Source organism: Acinonyx jubatus, chromosome A3, assembly GCF_027475565.1.
Source record: "Acinonyx jubatus isolate Ajub_Pintada_27869175 chromosome A3, VMU_Ajub_asm_v1.0, whole genome shotgun sequence".
Taxonomy (NCBI): Eukaryota; Metazoa; Chordata; class Mammalia; order Carnivora; family Felidae; genus Acinonyx; species Acinonyx jubatus.
The window spans coordinates 77,841,393-77,860,073 of NC_069388.1; the positions used below are offsets into that span (position 1 = coordinate 77,841,393).

At 34.2% G+C, this 18,681-nt stretch overlaps 1 protein-coding gene across 5 annotated transcripts in view; it reads right to left on the reverse strand.

The window, feature by feature from the left end:
• USP34 (ubiquitin specific peptidase 34) overlaps window positions 1–18,681 on the reverse strand; it is a 248,246-nt gene that overhangs the window by 141,034 nt on the left and 88,531 nt on the right. For all 5 annotated transcript variants that reach the window (XR_008289340.1, XM_053200642.1, XM_027072388.2 and 2 more), the window contains exons 9-10: window positions 14,650–14,731; window positions 14,460–14,552 (exon numbers count right to left, since the gene is read on the reverse strand). Coding sequence is in view for 4 of the 5 variants with exons in the window: in XM_053200642.1 (XP_053056617.1) it covers window positions 14,460–14,552; window positions 14,650–14,731 (175 nt within the window). In the remaining variant the exon portion in view is untranslated. The remainder of the gene's footprint in view (window positions 1–14,459; window positions 14,553–14,649; window positions 14,732–18,681) is intronic.

The following is an 18,681-nucleotide window of genomic DNA, read 5'->3' on the forward strand; positions in this document are numbered from 1 at the left end:
ATCATGTAAAATAAGTATCTTCACCTTAAAATAAGCCATCAAGCTGCAAACTGCAAATTCAAGATATGCAACACATAAGAGCAAGCCAGTAATTCCCAATTTGAAGGTTCCAAAAGTAAAAATCTCAGGGATCCAACTTACTTTCTATACATAAAAATTTCATCAGAAAATATATGTTTTTCTATTCTAAAATACTGACTTTTATATTGTTCAGGCATAAAACATATGAACTTTCTTATGCTATCTCCCCTATCAGGATATATATGCACAACAGAATTCTGAACCAGAAGACAAAATAAAAGTAGGAAAATAACTTTGGAGTAATTCCTCCACATTGCGGTGACTTTCTATAAGCTACACACTATTTATATCATTTGATATGAAGGATAAGTAAATAATCAATTAAAAGTTTACTGCTTTTAGGGGTGCCTGGGTGGTTCAGTCGGTTGAATGTCCGACTTCAGCTCAGGTCATGATCTTGGGTTCAGGGGTTTGAGTCCTGGATGTGCTCTGGGCTGACAGCTTGGAGCCTGGAGCCTGCTTTGGATTCTGTGTCTCCCTCTCTCTCTGCCTTTCCCCCACTCATCCTCTGTCTCTCTCTCTGTTTCTCTCTCTCTCTTAAGAATAAATGTAAACAGTTAAAAAAAAAATTTAAGTTTATTGCTTTTATAGGTCTTATAAGTATAATTATATTTTCCTAATTAAAATGTAACGAATGTTACATTTCCTAATTAAAATGTAACGAATCATAGTAAAAAATAACTTTCTGACTTGCTGCCACTTTGATCATTCAGAAAATGTTACTTCCATAATAGACTCAAATTTCATAATCAAAACCTTACTGGTTATCTTTAAGTGACAAAACCCTTGAAAGATAATTATGTAATCCTGTAATCCTATAAATATATAAGGCCCTTTGAGGGGTGACACTGTACTGACAGTGTGGAGCCTGCTAGGGATTCTGTAGCCTTCTCTCTTTGCCCCTTCCCAGCTTATGCTTGGTCTCTCTCTCAAAAATAAACATTAAAAAAAATTTTTTTTTAAATAGAAGGCTCTTTTAGAGGTGTACATCATGAAAACAAATTCAGAAAGTAAAGACAAAAAAATATTAAAATTACAGAGCTTAAAAAGATTGCAGTGTGAAGTCAGTTCATACTCTTCATTAGTTATCACAAAGTAAAAAGAGGAAAAGGAGTCAGGAAAGATGGTAAAGCAGAAAGTGCCAGGGATCCCTGTCTGCATCTTGACAGCAGTTATATAGACAGAACTGTCTGATGCAACCACTCTGAAACTCTGGGGTCAGTCTGAACCTTCACACTGACACACTTCCAAGGGGAAAGGGTAGCCAGTAAATTGTGGTTAATAATGGCATATTTCAACCTGCAGTGTGATAGCAGCTACCCATTCCCCACTCGATGCCCCTATGTCAAATAGCTGTGGGGACAGTAATATGTAATTCTTCTTTAGCTTGCTGGTTTTTGCCCATGACTTTATTATGCCTTACACAAAAATAAATTCAAAATGGATGAAAGACCTAAATGTGAGACATGAAATCATTAAAATCCTAGAGAACACAGGCAGTAATCTCATCTGCCATCAGCCATAGCAACTTCTTTCTAAATTATGTCTCCTGAAACAAGGGAAACAAAAGCAAAAACAAACTATTGGGACTTCATCAAAATAAAAAGCTTCTGCTCAGTCAAGGAAACAATTAGCAAAACTAAAAGCCAACCTTCAGAAGGGAGAAGATATTTGCAAATGACCTATCTCATAAAAGTTAGTATCCATAATATACAAAGAACTAGGGACACTTGGGTGGCTCAGTCAGTTAAGCATCCCACTCTTGATTTCTGCTCAGGTCATGAAACTGAAATTGCTGAGTTTAAGGAATAAAATAAAGGAAATAAGGAAAAAAAAATAAAGAAATGTAAATAGATTCTAAGGGACCTGTGAGAACCACAACCTACCAACATACTCATTATGGGAATCCCAGAAGAGAAAGGACTAAAGTATATTTGAAGAAACAATGGCTGAAAACTTCCAAATTTAATAGAAAAACATGAATCTACAAATCGAAGGAGTTCAACACATCCAAGTAGGGTAAACTCAAAGAAACCTAGAGCAAGACTTATCATAACCAAACTGTCAACAGTCAAAGACAGTAAAATAATCCTGAAAACAGAGATAAACAATGTACCACATATAAGGGACAGTCAATAAGAGTATCAGCAAGTACCTAATCTTCTGATTAGAAGATTGGAAATGAGAGAAAGTGGGATGATATACTCAAAATTTAAAAGAAAAAACTTCCAATGGAGAATTCTATAACTGGCAAAACTATCCTTATGAGAAAGAAATTAATACATTCCCGGATAAACAAAAATAAAGGAGTTCACTACAACTAGACCTGCCTTGCCAGAAAACCTAAAGGAAGCCCTTTACAATGAAATGAAAACAAGCTAAACAGTGAAGAAATTAAGACCTCTGAAAAATACACAGGAAAATTAAAAGCTACTATTGTTTTCATTTCTAACTCCACCTTTTATTTGCTATATGATTTAAAAAAGAAATGCAAAAACAATTATTGCTAATGTAAATAACTGTACACACAATGTATTAAGTTGAAAGTTGTCGTATCAATAATAAAAATGAGGGAAAAGGAGCTATATACAAGCAAAATTTTGTGTAATATTTGACAAATTCAAATTAGATTATAAGAATCTCAAGATGTTAATTGTAATTTCCACACTAAACACAATATCTACAGAATATTTTTAAAGAAAAAGGAAATGAGAAGAGAATCAAACACTATAAAAAATCAACTAGGAACAACACCAACATAAGGGTGTAACAGAAATGATAGACAAAAACACTGTTAAGACATATAGACAAAAACAGAAAAAAGGCATAAGTATATTCACTCTTTGAATAATTACTTTAAATGTAAATGGTATAAACTCTGCAATCAAAGACAGAGAGTGCTAGAATGGATTTTAAAAACATGGCACAACTATATGTGGTCTACGAGGACACACTTTATATTCAAAGACACAAACAGGATAAAAGATAAAGGATGTAAAAAGATATTCTGTGCAAATATTAAGCAAAAGAGAACTGGGCTGACTATGCTGAAATCAAGTAAGATAGCCTCTAAATTTTTTAAAGGTTACTAGAAAAAATGGAATTACCATATGACCCAACAATCTCACTTCTGGGTATACATCCAAAATAATTAAAAGCAGGATTTTGAAGGGATTTGTACACCTATATTAATTGTACACTGTACATTCATTCACAACAGTCAAAAGATAAAAGCAAAGTAAATGTCTAACAATAAACAATTGTGGCATATACATAAAATGGAATATAATTCAAACTTACAAGAAAGGAAATCCTGTCACATGCTATGATATGGGTCACCATGAGAACATTATGCTGAGTGAAGTAAGCCAGTCACAAAAGGACAAATACTATTAGATTCCACTAATGTGAAATATACAGAGTAGTCAAAACGATAGAAACAGTAGAATGGTGGCTACCAGGAGCTGTAAGGAGAATAAAGGATTTGTTGCTCAATGATTTAATGTTTTGTTTTGTTTTTAAATAAACTGTATGCCCAACAAGGGTCTCAAACTCAAGACCCCAAGATCAAGAGTCACATAATCTGCCAGCATGACACCCTTATGTTGTTCAATGAAATCAGACTTTGTTTTGGAAGATGAAAACGTTTTAGAGATCTGTTACATAACAATATGAATGTATCCACTATTAGAACTTAAAAATGGTGCAGAGGATAAATTTATGAAGTTTTCTTTTTCCTACAATTAGGTCTTTTTTAAAAAAGATTAATAAAGAGTGATGTAATTTATTAATAAAAGGTCCAGGTTACAGCAATATAGTATAAACATTATATTTTTATAATAACATTACCTTATAACCATACCTTATAACCCAAAGCTAAAAGCACAGAAATAAAATAGACATACAAAATACAGATTAGAAAAACAACAGAAAATTAACAAAACCAATAGTTGGTTCTTCTAAAAGATTCTCAAATGTTTAGCTAGACTGAAAAAAAAAAGATATAAATAGCTAAATTGACAAATTCAAATGGGATATTACTATCAAACTTAATACTATGAACAACAGTACACTAAAAAATTAGATAACCTAGAAGATAGGGAGGAATTCCTTGCAAACTACCTACATTAACCCAAGAAGAAATAAAAAGAAATTGAATCAAAAAAAAAAAAAAAAAGACATTGAATCAGTAATCAAAAACCTCCCAATGAAAAAAAGTACTAAAATGCATGGCTTAAACAGAGAATTCTAACAAACATTTCATAAAAAATTAACATCAATATTTCTCAAACGCTCCCAATAAAATTGGAGAAGAAAATACTTATTTTTTTAATGTTTATTTACTTTTGAGAGACAGAGAGAAAGAGAGAGAGAGCACACGCACAAGTGGGGGAGAGACAGAGAGAGAGGGAGACACAGAATCCCAAGAAGGCTCCAGGCTCTGAGCTGTCAACACAGAGCACAACGTGGGGCTCGAACTCACAGACCTGAAGACTGTGACCTGAGCCGAAGTTGAACGCTTAACTGACTGAGTCAACCAGGTGGCTGTGAGAAGGAAACACTTCTTATATCATTCTATGAAGCTTTATAGGTCTTCATAAGAACAAAAAATTACTAAGCAGTACCTCATAAATGACAGAAAGTCCTCCAGAAACTATTAGGAAATCAAATCAAAGAGCATACCAAAAGGATTATTCACTATGCCCAAGTGAGATTTATCTCAGGAATTCAAGTGTGGTTCAAAGAGTATCGATTACTGTACATATCATGTTAGCCAACGGAAAAAAAGCAACATAGTCATCTTAACTGACAAAGAAAGAATGACAAAATCCAACATCCTTAAATGATAAAAACTCTCAGAACACTCAGAGGACAAACTCAACATGATAAAGGATATTTATGAAAACCCCACAGCTAACTGCATACTCAATGATAAATGACTCATTTTCGCATAGGATCAGGAAGAAGATAAGGATGCACGTTATTTACCGCTGTGTTTGAACACTATACCAAACTTCTAGCCAGTTACTGGACTCCACCCCATAAAACTGAATACATCCAAATTGGAAAGGAAGATGTAAAACTATTCAAAAATGACACAATCCTATATGCAAAAAAAAAACCCTACATATAATAAGGTAGTAGAGCTAAAAATCAAATAGACAAAGTAACGGAGTACAGATCAACAAGCAAAATTAAGCTGTTTCCATATACTAGCAATGAATTATCTGACAAAGAATTTAATCTAGCAATTCCATTTACAACAGCATACAAAGAATAAAATACAATTGATCCTTGAACAACGAAGAAGATAGGGGGGTGCTGATCCCCTGTATCGTCAGAAAGCTGAGTGTAACCCTGACTCCCAGAAACATAACTATCAATAGCCTACTGCTGACCATAAGCCTAACCAACAACATAAACCAGAATATCAATAACATAAAGTCACTTAACACATATTTGGTATGCTATATATAATATATACCACATTCTTAAAATAAATGTTAAGAAAATCATAAGAGAAAATACATTCACCATACTGTACTGATCAAAACAACCTATGTGGGGGCGCCTGGGTAGCTCAGTCAGTTTAAAAGTCCGACTTCGGCTCAGGTCATGATCTCCCAATTCATGGGTTCAAGCCCCACATCAGGCTCAGTGTTGACAGCTCAGAGCCTGAAGCCTGCTTCAGATTCTGTGTCTCCCTCTCTCTGCACACTCTGTCTCTCAAAAATAAATAAATGTTAAAAAAAAATTTTTTTTAATAAAATACCTATGTGTATGTGGACATAGGCAGTTCAAACCTATGTTGCTCAAGGATCAACTGTACTTAAGAATGAATCTAATAAAAGAGGAAAAAGACTTGTATACTGAAAACTACAAAACACTGCTGAAAGAAATTATAGTTTAAATAAATGGAAAGACATCCCATGTTCATGGATAAGAAGACTTAACATGTTAAGATGTTAAATACTACCCAAAGTGATATACAGATTCAATACAATCCCTTCAAAATTCCAAGAGCCTTTTTGGTCAGAAATGGAAAAGTCAATCCTCAGATTCATAGGTAATTGCAAGGAGTTGTGAAAAGCCAAAACAATTTTCAAAAAGAAAACTGTGAAACCTACAAGAAAATAAAAGTAATTAGAACAGTATGGTATTAGCATATAGACCAATGAAATAGAACAGAACACCTAGATATAAACTTTCACATAAATCATCAACTAATTTTCAAGACTCACAAGACAATTCAATGTAGAAAGGATAGTCTTTTCAACAAAAGGTGCTGGGAAAACTGGATATTCACAAATTGAAAAATGAAGATAAATATTTACCTTACACCATACACAAAAATCAACCCAAAATTGATCAAAGACCTAAACTCAGGAGATAAATACACAAAACTACACTAAGAAAACACTGGGGAGAATCTTCACAACACTAGATTCGCCAATGGTTTCATCACTAGGACACCAAAAAAACAGATAACAACCAAAAAAGTAGATAAACTGAAATCCATCAAAATTAACAGTTTTCATGCATCTAAGGATACTTTATTTTTTTAAAATTTTTTAGTGTTTTTATTATTTATTTTTGAGAAAGCGCACACACGCACAGGGGAAGGTCAGAGAAAGAAGAAGACACATAATCCAAAGCAGGCTCCAGGCTCCAAGCTGTGAGCACAGAGCCCAATGTGGGGCTCAAACTCATGAACCTGATCATGACCTGGGCCAAAGTCAGATGCTTAACCCAACCAAACCACACAGGTACCCCTATTTATTTTTTTAAAGTAAGCTCTACGCCCAACATAGGGCCTGATCTCATGACTCCTGAGATTATGCTCTACTGATTGAGTGCGCAGGTGCCCCCGAATCTAAGGATACTTTAAAGAAAGCAAAAGAAAACTCGTAGAGTTGGAGACAATATATGTAAATTATACATCTGATAAGGGATTAATATCCAGAATGTAAAAAGTACTGCTGTTATTATTTTTTTTTTAATGGGGCAGACAGAGAGGGGAAGAGAGGATCTAAAGTAGGCTCTGTGCTGACAGAGGAGAACCCAATGCAAGGCCTGAACTCACAAACTATCAGGTCAGATCATGACCTGAGCTGAAATCAGATGCTTAACCAACTGAGCCACCAGATGCCCCATAAGTACTACTAAACTTTAAAATCTCCCAAGCAACCCAATTCAAAATGGGCAAAGGTCTTGAATAGACATTTTTTCAAAAAAGATATACAAAAGGTCAATAAGCATACAAAAGGATGCTCAAAGTCATTAGTCATTAGGAAATGCAAAAAAGTACAAATTAAAACCACAGTGAGATATTACTTCACACCTCCTAGGAGGACTAAAAAAATTTTTAGGACAAATAACAAGTGTTGGCAAAGATAGGGAGAAATGGGACTCTCCCTGTACTATGGGTTGAATGTAAAACACTGCAGTTGCTGTAGTAAAGTTTGGCAATAACTCAAAAAATTAGAGAATTACCGTATGACCTAGTAGATCTGCCCTTATGTATATATACAGAAAAACTGAATGCAGGGACTCAAACATATGCTTGTACACCCATGTTCAAGGAAACATGATTCACAATATATAGCAAAAAAGTAGAAGCAACTCCAATGTTTATGAATGTAGAAATGAAAACATTAAATGTGGTATACACAAACAATGGGATATTATTTAGTTGTAAAAAGACAACTTTTTACATATGCTATACCATGGATAACCCTCAAAAACACTGTGTTCAGTAATATAAGCCAGACATAGACAAATACTGTGATTCTACTTAAATGAGGTACCTAAAATAGACATAGATAGACAAAATGTAGAATACCAAGGGCTTGGGGGAGGGACAGTTATTGTTTAATGGGTACAGTGTTTTCGTTGGGGATAGTGACAAAGTTTTGAATATAGACAGTGGTGATGGTTACACAATATTAAATATTTAATGCCATTGAACTGTACAGTTACAAATGGTTAAGTTTTATGTTTATATATATTTGTGCCACAATAAAGAAGTTAATTAAAAAAAGAGAAAAAATAAATATATGTGTTAACAGGCATCATACCAAAACTCAAATCAAGTTTAAAAAAAAAAAAAAAAAAAAAAAACACCCAGAGCACTTGGGTGGCTCAGGCAGTTAAGCAGCAGACTCCTCATGATATCACGGTTGTGAGATGGAGCCTGAGTCGGGCTCTGCACAGACAGTGTGGAGCCTGCTTGGGATTCTCTTTCTCCCTCTCTTTCTGCCCCTTCCCTGCTCAGGCACACTCTTGCTATCAAAATAAACAAACGAACCAGCATGGATTACTTAACACCTGAAAACCTACATAAGAGAAAAATTCTGCCAACAAGAAATGGTGGGATAGAGGCGCCTGGTTGGCTCAGTTGGACACTGGTGTGTAGAAATTAGGAAGGAAGGAAGGAAGGAAGGAAGGAAGGAAGGAAGGAAGGAAGGAAGGAAGGAAAAATGATGGGATATACCTACCTATCTTCATAAAATATTACCAAAAAAAGCAAAAAATAAAACAAAATAAAATAAAACATAAAAGCTGTTCATTGAGGAAACAATGAACTACTATTCACCTCTATTACAAAGTTCTGAGGGAAATCTTAGTATCTTACATTCAAACATGAGTACAAAGAAAACAGACATCTCAAGCGTGTAGTAACCCAGAACAGAACATCAGGATTCCTCTTTAGGGAAAACAAAAAGCTACTCTGTGAAGACCGTAAGAATAAATACTCATTAATTTTGGAATGAGAAAAAGAGAAATGAGGGGAAAAATTTTTTTGAGTTATAACCTAAATACAAACTTAGCAATAAACAACTGTACAAATTATGGTTATAAAATTTAAAACAAATAATTTGATAAACTATACATAACACATAGCAAAAACCGGAAAGCAGAAAATGAGAAAAGAAAAATGATGAGATTCCCTCATCTTCTACAGAAGAGAATCTATCATCACTGTATTTTAGAATGAAAAGAAACACACCCACAAAGAAAATGAGAGCTAATAACAGATACTAAATTTCAACAAACTTCTGGATAAAATGAAGGGAATACATTTTAAAATGTACAGACTGAGAAAGGTGTAGCTCAGAGTAATTTGTGAGTGAGCTGTAAAGGAGCTAAGTTAACCTTCCCAATGTAAATGGGAAAGATACTGGACTCAGATGGACACCAAGAGGTATGAAGATAAAAACACAGGATTTCAATGAATATTCTTGAAGAATAATTTTATGTGTCAGCCATCAATGGGTCAGAAAAATACAAACAGCCATCCACCAAGGCTCTTCCCTGAGTAAAAATTATACAAAGCCATAGCTTTTAAGCAGATACCGGTATCCCCTTTCACTCTCTCTTAGAAATTCCACAAGCAGGAGTGCCAGGGTGGTTCAGTTGGTTAAACATCCAACTTCAGCTCAGGATCTCATGGTTCGTGGGTTTGAGTCCCACATCAGGCTTTGTGCTGACCAGCTCAGAGCCTGGAGCCTGCTTCAGATTCAGTGTCTCCCTCTCTCTCTCTGCTCCTCCCCCACTCACTCCCTGTTTCTGTCTCTCAAAAATGAATAATCGTTGAAAAAAAAATTTTTTTAGAAATCCCACAAGCAGTAAAACTAGTGACTCAAATGAGGAAAGTTCAAGTTGTTTTACCATTGCCACCCTAAAAAATGTCACAAAGCAGGAGACCCATTTGAGACAGCTCTAATGAAAAAATATTTCACAACATCCAAGACTATCTAGACCATTTACCTAGACAATTTTCTTAAATATGAATGGATAACAAAGTCATATGTGAAGATATCCAACAACATAAAAAAAGAACAGAGCTCATGTTAAGAGTTTCTAAAAAGGCAGGAAGGAACAGAATTCAAATTATAATATGTAACACAGAAGGAAATTTCAGTGCCCACATTACTCAAGTATGGTCATAACCTCACATGCTAGTAGTTGCATGCAATGTCTCATAAAGCAGTAATCCAAATGTGCATACAAGTACACATGCAGAAACTAATAACCATTCGAATAGAGATCAGCATTTCTAAAATTAGTCATCACAACAGGGCTCCTGGGTGGCTTGGTCGATTAAGTAACCAACTCTTAATCTCAGGTCAGGATCTTGGAGTTCATGAGTTTGAGCCCTGCATCAAGTTCCATGTTAGTGCAGAGCCTGTTTGGAATCCTCTCTCCCCCTCTCTTTCTGCCCCTCCCCATTCACGTGTGTGTGCGCGCGCACTCTCTCTCAAAATAAACTTAAAAAAAAATTAAAATAAAAAAATAAAATTGGTCATCACTAATCCTTTTGAAAATCTAATGACAATTATGTGCATAATGCATATCTCAATCAGATGGTATTTAAGTCCTAAATCATAGAGAATCTGACTTTTGTTATTGACATGAAAATCTATTCACAAAAATCAGCTCCATTTTAAAATAAAATTATTATATCAATAAGTTGCATACATGTATGCAAACATTCTTCAAATATGGAAAGCATTTAACAATAAATTCCAATGGAGTGCTAAGATTCTCAAGGGTTTTTTTGATGTCCCTTGACTAAAACATTTCATAGTGGAAGGGTGTGTAGAGGGAAATATAGAGAGGTTAACTAAGCCAAATCAGAATAGTAACTTTAAATGGTAGAGAGCGTGATTTAAATGCCAAAATATTTGCTTTAACTTTATATACTAGTCTTTGTATTTACTAAAAACCTGATATACACATGGAAAAGTTTCAAAGTTTACATAAGCATAGACAGTAAGAAGGAAGTTTCCCATCTATCCCAGGCAACTTCCCTAAAAGCAAACCTATTAAAATTTCTTGTGTATTTTTTACAAAAAGTTCCAGGCATTTACAAGTAAGAAGTATATGTACATATATGTACATATGGATCCTCTTTTTATAATTGTTTAAATACACACTGGGAGAATACAAGGTGTACTTGAAATCTTCTCTCAATAAAAGATCGATTACCTACACAGTATTTAGTAAAACTATTTCTTACATACTATTCCACTTGAGCAAAACTCAACTATTTCAGTCCTTCTCACAGCTACACAGCATTCTATTATATGAATTTCCCACAACTTATCTAAGTAGTCCTACAGTGACAGACATTCCTCATGTGCTAGCACAGTCAATGCTGCAACAAACATCTTAATGTACTTGTATTTACAAAATAAATTACCAGAAATAGAACTCTGTATTGCTTGCCATAAGTTATACCATACTCTGGTCAATACAGTGCATTATTAAACATAATGGGAATTACCCAATACATGAAAATTCTATTACATTATTTGAACTTGTATTTAATTACAAAGATAAGCATTTTTCAAATATTTGCAAATACTTTTCTACCTATTTCAATCCATTTGTCACCTGTGTCTATTTTCTTCTTGGATTCCGGTACAAGAGTTATAATACAAACAATGAAAAGAGCAGCAGCCAATCCAATTAGTATGGGTGAAGAGTGTGTGTGTGTGTGTGTGTGTGTGTGCGCGCACCTGTCTCTGAGGTGGACAAAGTAACGTCAAAAACTTACTGTAGACGGAATGAAAAAAACTCAGGTAAGACTGTATGAAACTAACCAACCCTAGACACTTTAAAATTCATTATATTTAGTGCTCAAATGTTAAAATCTCAAAACGTAACAATTTCTGATCATTCTAAATTTGTGGTAGATTCAAAAATAAAGCAGTAACAAACACAGAAACACCCAATTAAAATAACCCTTAGGAGACACTTATTTTATGTTAATCTTTTATAAATATCTTAAGTTTTCAAACTGTATCACAAATTATGCCACAATTTTTAATTATTCCCTTCCCAGGTTACTTCAAATTCTTGCTAGGGAAGAATGCTAAAACATGAACAGATGACATTTTCAATTATCAATTTGATAAGTTTCAGTTTCAATAAAGAATAATACTCCACTATTCCTAGCTACTTAATCTGTATTACTTAATATATCATTGTTCTCATATTTTCCTACTCTTGATGTGAACAAAATAAAAATTTTATGTCTATTAAAATGAATAACATTTTCAGAAAATTATGAAAGAAAAGTTCCCTTTATTCTGAAATGGAAAGTGCTTCATTAATTTACTAAAATGACAGTAATATATAAATATACATTATTAAATATGGGAAGTAAAAAAAAAAGTATTAAAAATTACCACAACCAATCTAAGAATTAAGGTCTCAAGGCATACAATTATCAAAAATTTGAAAATCTTTATACAAAAGGTTTATGAATATGTGCAGTAATCATCAAATCTAATAGAAGGAAGAGAAATATAATGAACAAAAGTAAGTATAATGGGAGAAATGGCTATTATAATAGCAATAACAAATACAACTTAAATTCCTAAAAATAAGCTTAACATGAAATAAAATTTATATACAAATAACTTTAAATTTTTGAATGATACAAAAGAGAACGAACAGTGCAAGCTCTGAGTAGGAAGACCATTTCGATTCTTTTCAAATTAATCATTATTACAATTAATATGCCAATATTTTTAAATAAGAATGCTAAAATTTACATGAAAAAATATATAAAAAGAACCAGCCCTGCCAGACATGAATATTACCAGGGGAAAAAAAAGGGTAAGACATTAGTATAAACCCAGGATCAGCAAATGTTTTCTTGAAGGACCAGAGAGTCAACAGTTCAAGATTGCAAGTGATAAGGTCTCTGCTACAAGTACTGTACTCTACCACTACAATATGGAAGTAGCAACAGGCAATATGCACAAGAATCAACAAGCTTATGGTGCAAAAAAACTTTATTTACAAAATGAAGTGGCTGGCCTGAAAGCCTTCAATTTACTAATCCATGGTATACTGATCATGACTACATATACTACTGGTCAGTCTACAGACTCCAGAAATAAAAACAGTCAAAAGTGGTATCTCAGTTCAGTAAGGAATAAAAGAATTGCTGAACAAGTGGAAAGGAGACAACTACGTAACAAAAAAATGGGGTAATAAGATGCAGGACACCTTGAACCAAGAAAAATTCCAACTCAAAGACTAAAATATAAAATTGAAACAGAAAATGTACAGAAAGGAACTAAAGGAGAATTTTCTTATAACCTCAGAGTGGAAAAGGCATTTCAAACCATAAGAAAAAAAATCCACAAGCAATAAAAAAATTAAACCACAAGTTTGAAAACCACAAATGTGAATCTGAACAGCAAAAACCACCTTAACCAAAGCAAAAAATATCAAAGTAGAATACAGTTATAACTCTTAACATAGACACAAGTCCAATGTCACTAATATATAAAAGTCTCCTACAAAAAAGAACAAGAAAACCACTACTACATGGCAAAGAATATCAATGGACATTCCCAGTAAAGGAAACAAAAGTGGCTCTTAAACACAAGACTTGAAATGTGCTTCATATAAACTAAATGCAAATTTAAAATAGCAATGATACCACTTTTCACCCATCTGTTTAGCAAACATCAAGTGTAAGGACACAACATATTGAGGAAGATGAGGGAAAAGAGGCTTTATCACACCATTATATACCACAAGTAAACCACAGAGATGCTTTAACCTAAAAATTCTACTTAAAAGATTTATCCTACAAATAATTTTACACATGAATGAAATGAGTATGTTAGAACTTACTGATTTTAGCATTGTTTATAATAGAAAAGAATGGGAAAAAATAATGCCTATGAACAGGAACTAGTTAAATAAATTACCATACATGTATATATTTAAACACTATGCCCTCTTTTAAAAATGGTTTTATATATTGATATGCAATAATCTTCAGGATAAATTAAGTGAAAAAAGCCAAGTCCATTTAGTATGCAACATGTGTAATAAAGGGGGCAAAAAAAAAGAAAAGCTTACAATTAGCTATTTACATAGAAAATCTCTGATGCACCTGAGAAGATAAGAACTGCATGCCTAGAATGTAGGGACAGGAGTGGGGGGAAGGGTTGAGATATAACATACACTTTACTATTTATTTTTTGGATTTTGAACCATGCTGATATATGCCTATTCAAATAACTAAATTAAAACAGTATAATAGAAAACTATGAATACAACATACAGAAGGGTTTACTGTATCAACAAATAGGCAAATATCTCTTAATAAACCAAGATGGTTTCATGAAGACCCTCCAAATGACTCTCATTTCCTTCAATTCTCCCTATAATATAGTCAGACATAGATTCTGAAGCCAGACTCCATAGATTCTATGACCAACTTTCACTATGTCTCTGTTTCTTTAGGTATAAAATGGGGATAACAGAACTTACCTCTTAGGGGAATAAAACACTTAGAACAAATAATTAAGAAGCACTTAATGAATATGAGTTGTTAATATTACCTGTGCTGCAGCCCATATGCAATCAATATGCTGAGTACTCAGTCTCCCTTCTGCTGCCAAGAAGTTCAAAATCACTTGGCACTGTTTGATAATCTGAGGGGGGGGGGGGGGGAAAGAAACTTATTATAGTCAATTTTCTAAAGTATTCTTCTTTTACTAGAGCAGAGAAGTCATGTAATTGTCCACAAACCTCAATATGTAAATTTGGTCCAAATATATGCTCTACCACATTGTTGCTTATTAGCCAGTCTGCAAGTTCTTTTGCAATGGACCTAAAGTCAAATAATCAAAATAGTTAGTGCATTAAAAAATTATTAATATCATTCTTTCCCAAGTCTAAAATGCAGATTCAGTTGAATGCCTAATTTTTTTTAAAAGTGAGTTTTGTTGTTGTTGTTGTTTTTGGCTCCATGCCAGTGTGGGGCTTGAACTCATGACCCTGGGATCAAGAGTCACATGCTCCACTGTCTGAGCCAGCAAGGCACCCACAAACCTAACTTTGTGCACATACAAATTATAAAGAAATGATTATATACAATTAACTGGTTAGAGTACTACAAAGAATAACTAAAAGAAATGGTAATACTGCCTGAATTTATAAACAAGCAAAACAAACCTGAAAAGATAACAGCTCACACCAGTTATACAAGTGGAAATACCAAGCATAACAATAAGCAATTTATTTTCTTACTCAAAGACTTGACTTCTACTTTTTAATTTCCATAGTAGGCACCCAAGCATTCAGAGAAGGTTTCCCAATATGCCCCCTACAGTAAGGTAACATCAGGAAAACAGGTTACCCAAAGGGTAAAAGGAAAAAAAAAATTATCTAAAAGCCAAACTAAAAGTCTCCTGCCTGATATTAATAAAGATTATTGTTCCTTAAATATATCAATTGATCATTCAGAATAAACTATATTTACCAAAATCTCATTGCAAACCATGAACATTTTATAACAGTTCCAGATTACTCTTGATTTTTTTTAACGTTTGTTTGCTTAGAGAGAGAGAGAGCACGTGTGCACGTATATGAGCAGGGGAGAGGGGCAGAAGGGGAGTAGAGAGAGAGAAACACGGAGAGAGAATCCCAAGCAGGCTCCATGCTCAGCACAGAGCCCCAACATGGGGCTCAATCTCAGAACTGGGAGATCACGACTGGAGCTGAAATCAACAGTCAGAGGCTTAACTGACTGAGCCACCCAGGCACCCCTCATTTTTTAAGAAGAGCCATCAAGTCTCCTTTAGAATAGAAGTTAACCTATTATATTAGTTCTACCAATAAGGTAGTATGAGAGTTTACCAGTTAATTGTCTTGTACACCTTTGAGATATACATGACATATAATACACTGAAGACATTTACTTTTTTTTTTTTTTTTAACATTTATTTATTTTTGAGACAGAGAGAGACAGAGCATGAACGGGGGATGGTCAGAGAGAGAGTGAGACACAGAATCTGAAACAGGCTCCAGGCTCTGAGCTGTCAGCACAGAGCCCGACACGGGGCTCGAACTCATGGACCACGAGATCACGACCTGAGCTGAAGTCGGCCGCCTAACCGACTGAGCCACCCAGGTGCCTCTGAAGACATTTAAAGTATACAGTTTCACGAATTTAAGCTTAAGTATATTTTATGAATTCATCACCACCATCAAGATGATAAACACATACACTAACCCAAAAACATTCTTTATTCCCCTCTGTCATCTTCCCCTTCGCCAGCCCCCACAACCATACTCCCCATACTCTGCTTTATTATAGTTTTCATTTCTGGAATTTTATGTGTAAAAAAAGATACATTAAGTAATTTTTTTTTAATCTGGCCTCTTTCACTCACCATTTTTTTCATTTAGCAATATCCCACTGGTTTATTCTAGTTCAACAATTATGAATAAAGCTAATATAAACACCTATGCGGGTTTTTGCGTAGACCTAAGTTTTCAACTCCTCTGGGTCAATATCAGAAAACACACTGCTAGATAAATGGTTAAGAGTATGTTGAATTTTGTAAGAAACTACCAAACTGCCTGCCAAAGTGGAGTGTACTCCTACCAGCAACAGATGAGAGTTCTTGTTGCTCCAAAACCTTGTCAGCATTTGGTGTTATCAGGATTCTAAACTTTGACTGTTCTAAGAGATGTGCAGTAGAATCTCACTGATAGTTTAATTTGCATTTCCCTCATGAAAGAGGATATAAGGCATCTTTTCGTGTGCATATTTGTCATTTCTGTATCTTCTGATTTAGGCTTGAAGGGTGATAAAATCTTTGGTATATTTTTTAGTCAGAGTGCCCAAGCTACTTACTGTTAAATTTCAAGATTCTCTGAATATTTTGGATAGCAGTCCTTTATCAGACATGTCTTTTGCAAATTTTTTTTCCAGCCTGTGGCTGTCTTCTTATTCTCTTTATATTACCTTCCACAGAGCACAAGTTTTTAATTTTAATAAACTCCACCTTGCCAATTCTTTCTTTGGTGGATCACGGTGTTATATCCAAAAGGTCACTGCCATACTCAAAGTCATCTAGGTTTTCTCCTATATTCTGGAAGATTTTATAAAATACAAAATTTTATAATTTTGTATTTTATGTTTATGTGTGTGACACATTTTAAGTTAATTTTTGAGTAGTGTATGTGGTCTGTGTCTGGATTCTTTCTTTTGTACATAGTTGTCCAATTGTTTCAGTGCCATTTGTTGGAAAGACTATTTTTGCTCCATGGTACTGCCTTTGCTCCTCTGTCAATGGACTATATTTATATGGTCTATTTCTGAGCTCTCTATTCTGTTCCATTCATCTATTTGTCACCAGTACCACACTGTCGTGACTGCAATTTTAAAGTCTTGAGGGTGGGTATCATCAGTCTGCCAACTTTGTTCTTTTCAATATTGTCTTAGCAATTATGGGTATTTTGTCTCTCTATATAAACTTTAGAGTCATTTTGTTGATATCCACAAAATAACCTGCTAGGATTTGACTGAGGTTACACTGAATCTATAGATCAAGTTGGGAAGAACTGTTATCTTTACAATTTTACATGTTCTATTCATAAACATGGAGTATCTCTCCATTTATTTAGTTCTTTGGTATCTTTTGTCGGAGTTTTGTAATTTTCCTCACATAAATCTAATAAAATATGAACAGGATCTATATCTAAGTATTTCATATGTTGTGCTAATGTAAATGAAATTATATTTTAAATTTCAAATCTCATGTGTTCGGTACTGATATATAGAAAAGCAACTGAGTTTTTTTTATTAACTTTGTATCCTGCAATCTTACTGTACCTTTGCTCACTCACTAGGTTCCACAAGTGTCAATTCTTCCAGATTTTCTATATAGAAGATCATGTCATCACCAATCAAAGACCGATTTCTTCCTTCCCAATCTATATACATTTTATTCTCTTTCCTTGCCATACTACACTAGGTAGGCCTTTTGAGTAGAGTGTTGAAAGACAGTGGTAAGAGAACAGACTTTCCTTTTTCCTGATTTCAGTGGAAAGCTTTGTGTTTCTCACTATTAATACAAAGTTACCTGTAGCTTTTTTGTAAATGTTCTTTACCAAGCTGAGGAAGTTCTCTACTCCTAGTTTACTGAGAGTTTTATCTTAAGTATTCAATTTTGTCAAATACTTTTTCTTTATATATACATATGATCATGTGATTTTTCTTTTAGCCTGTTGATGTGACAGATTACATGAAATGAACCAGATTTGCATACCTGGGGTATAACTCACTTGGTTGCAGCATGTAATTCTTTTCGTATATTGATGGACTTGATTTGCTAATATTTTATGAAGATTTCTACATTTATGTTCATGAGAAATACTGGTCCGTAGTTTTTACATGTCTTTGGTTTTGGTATTGGGGGAGGGTGTTTTTTGTTTTTTTTGTTTTTTTTTTTTGAGAGAGTGCATGCACACAGGCATATAAGCTGAGGAGGGGCAAAAGGAGAGGGAGAGAGACAATCTCAAGCAGGCTCCACACCTAGCACAGAGCCCAATGAGGAGCTCAAACTCACAACCATGAGATCATGACCTGAGCGGAAAACAAGATTCAGATGCTTAACCAACTGAGCTACCAAGTCGCCCCTAGGGTAATTTCTTCCTTAAATTTCTTATCTTTTTTTTAAATTTTTTTAATGTTTATTTTTGAGAGAAAGAGAGACAGAACATGAGTGGGGTAGAGGCTGAAGGAGAGGGAGACACAGAATCCGAAGCAGG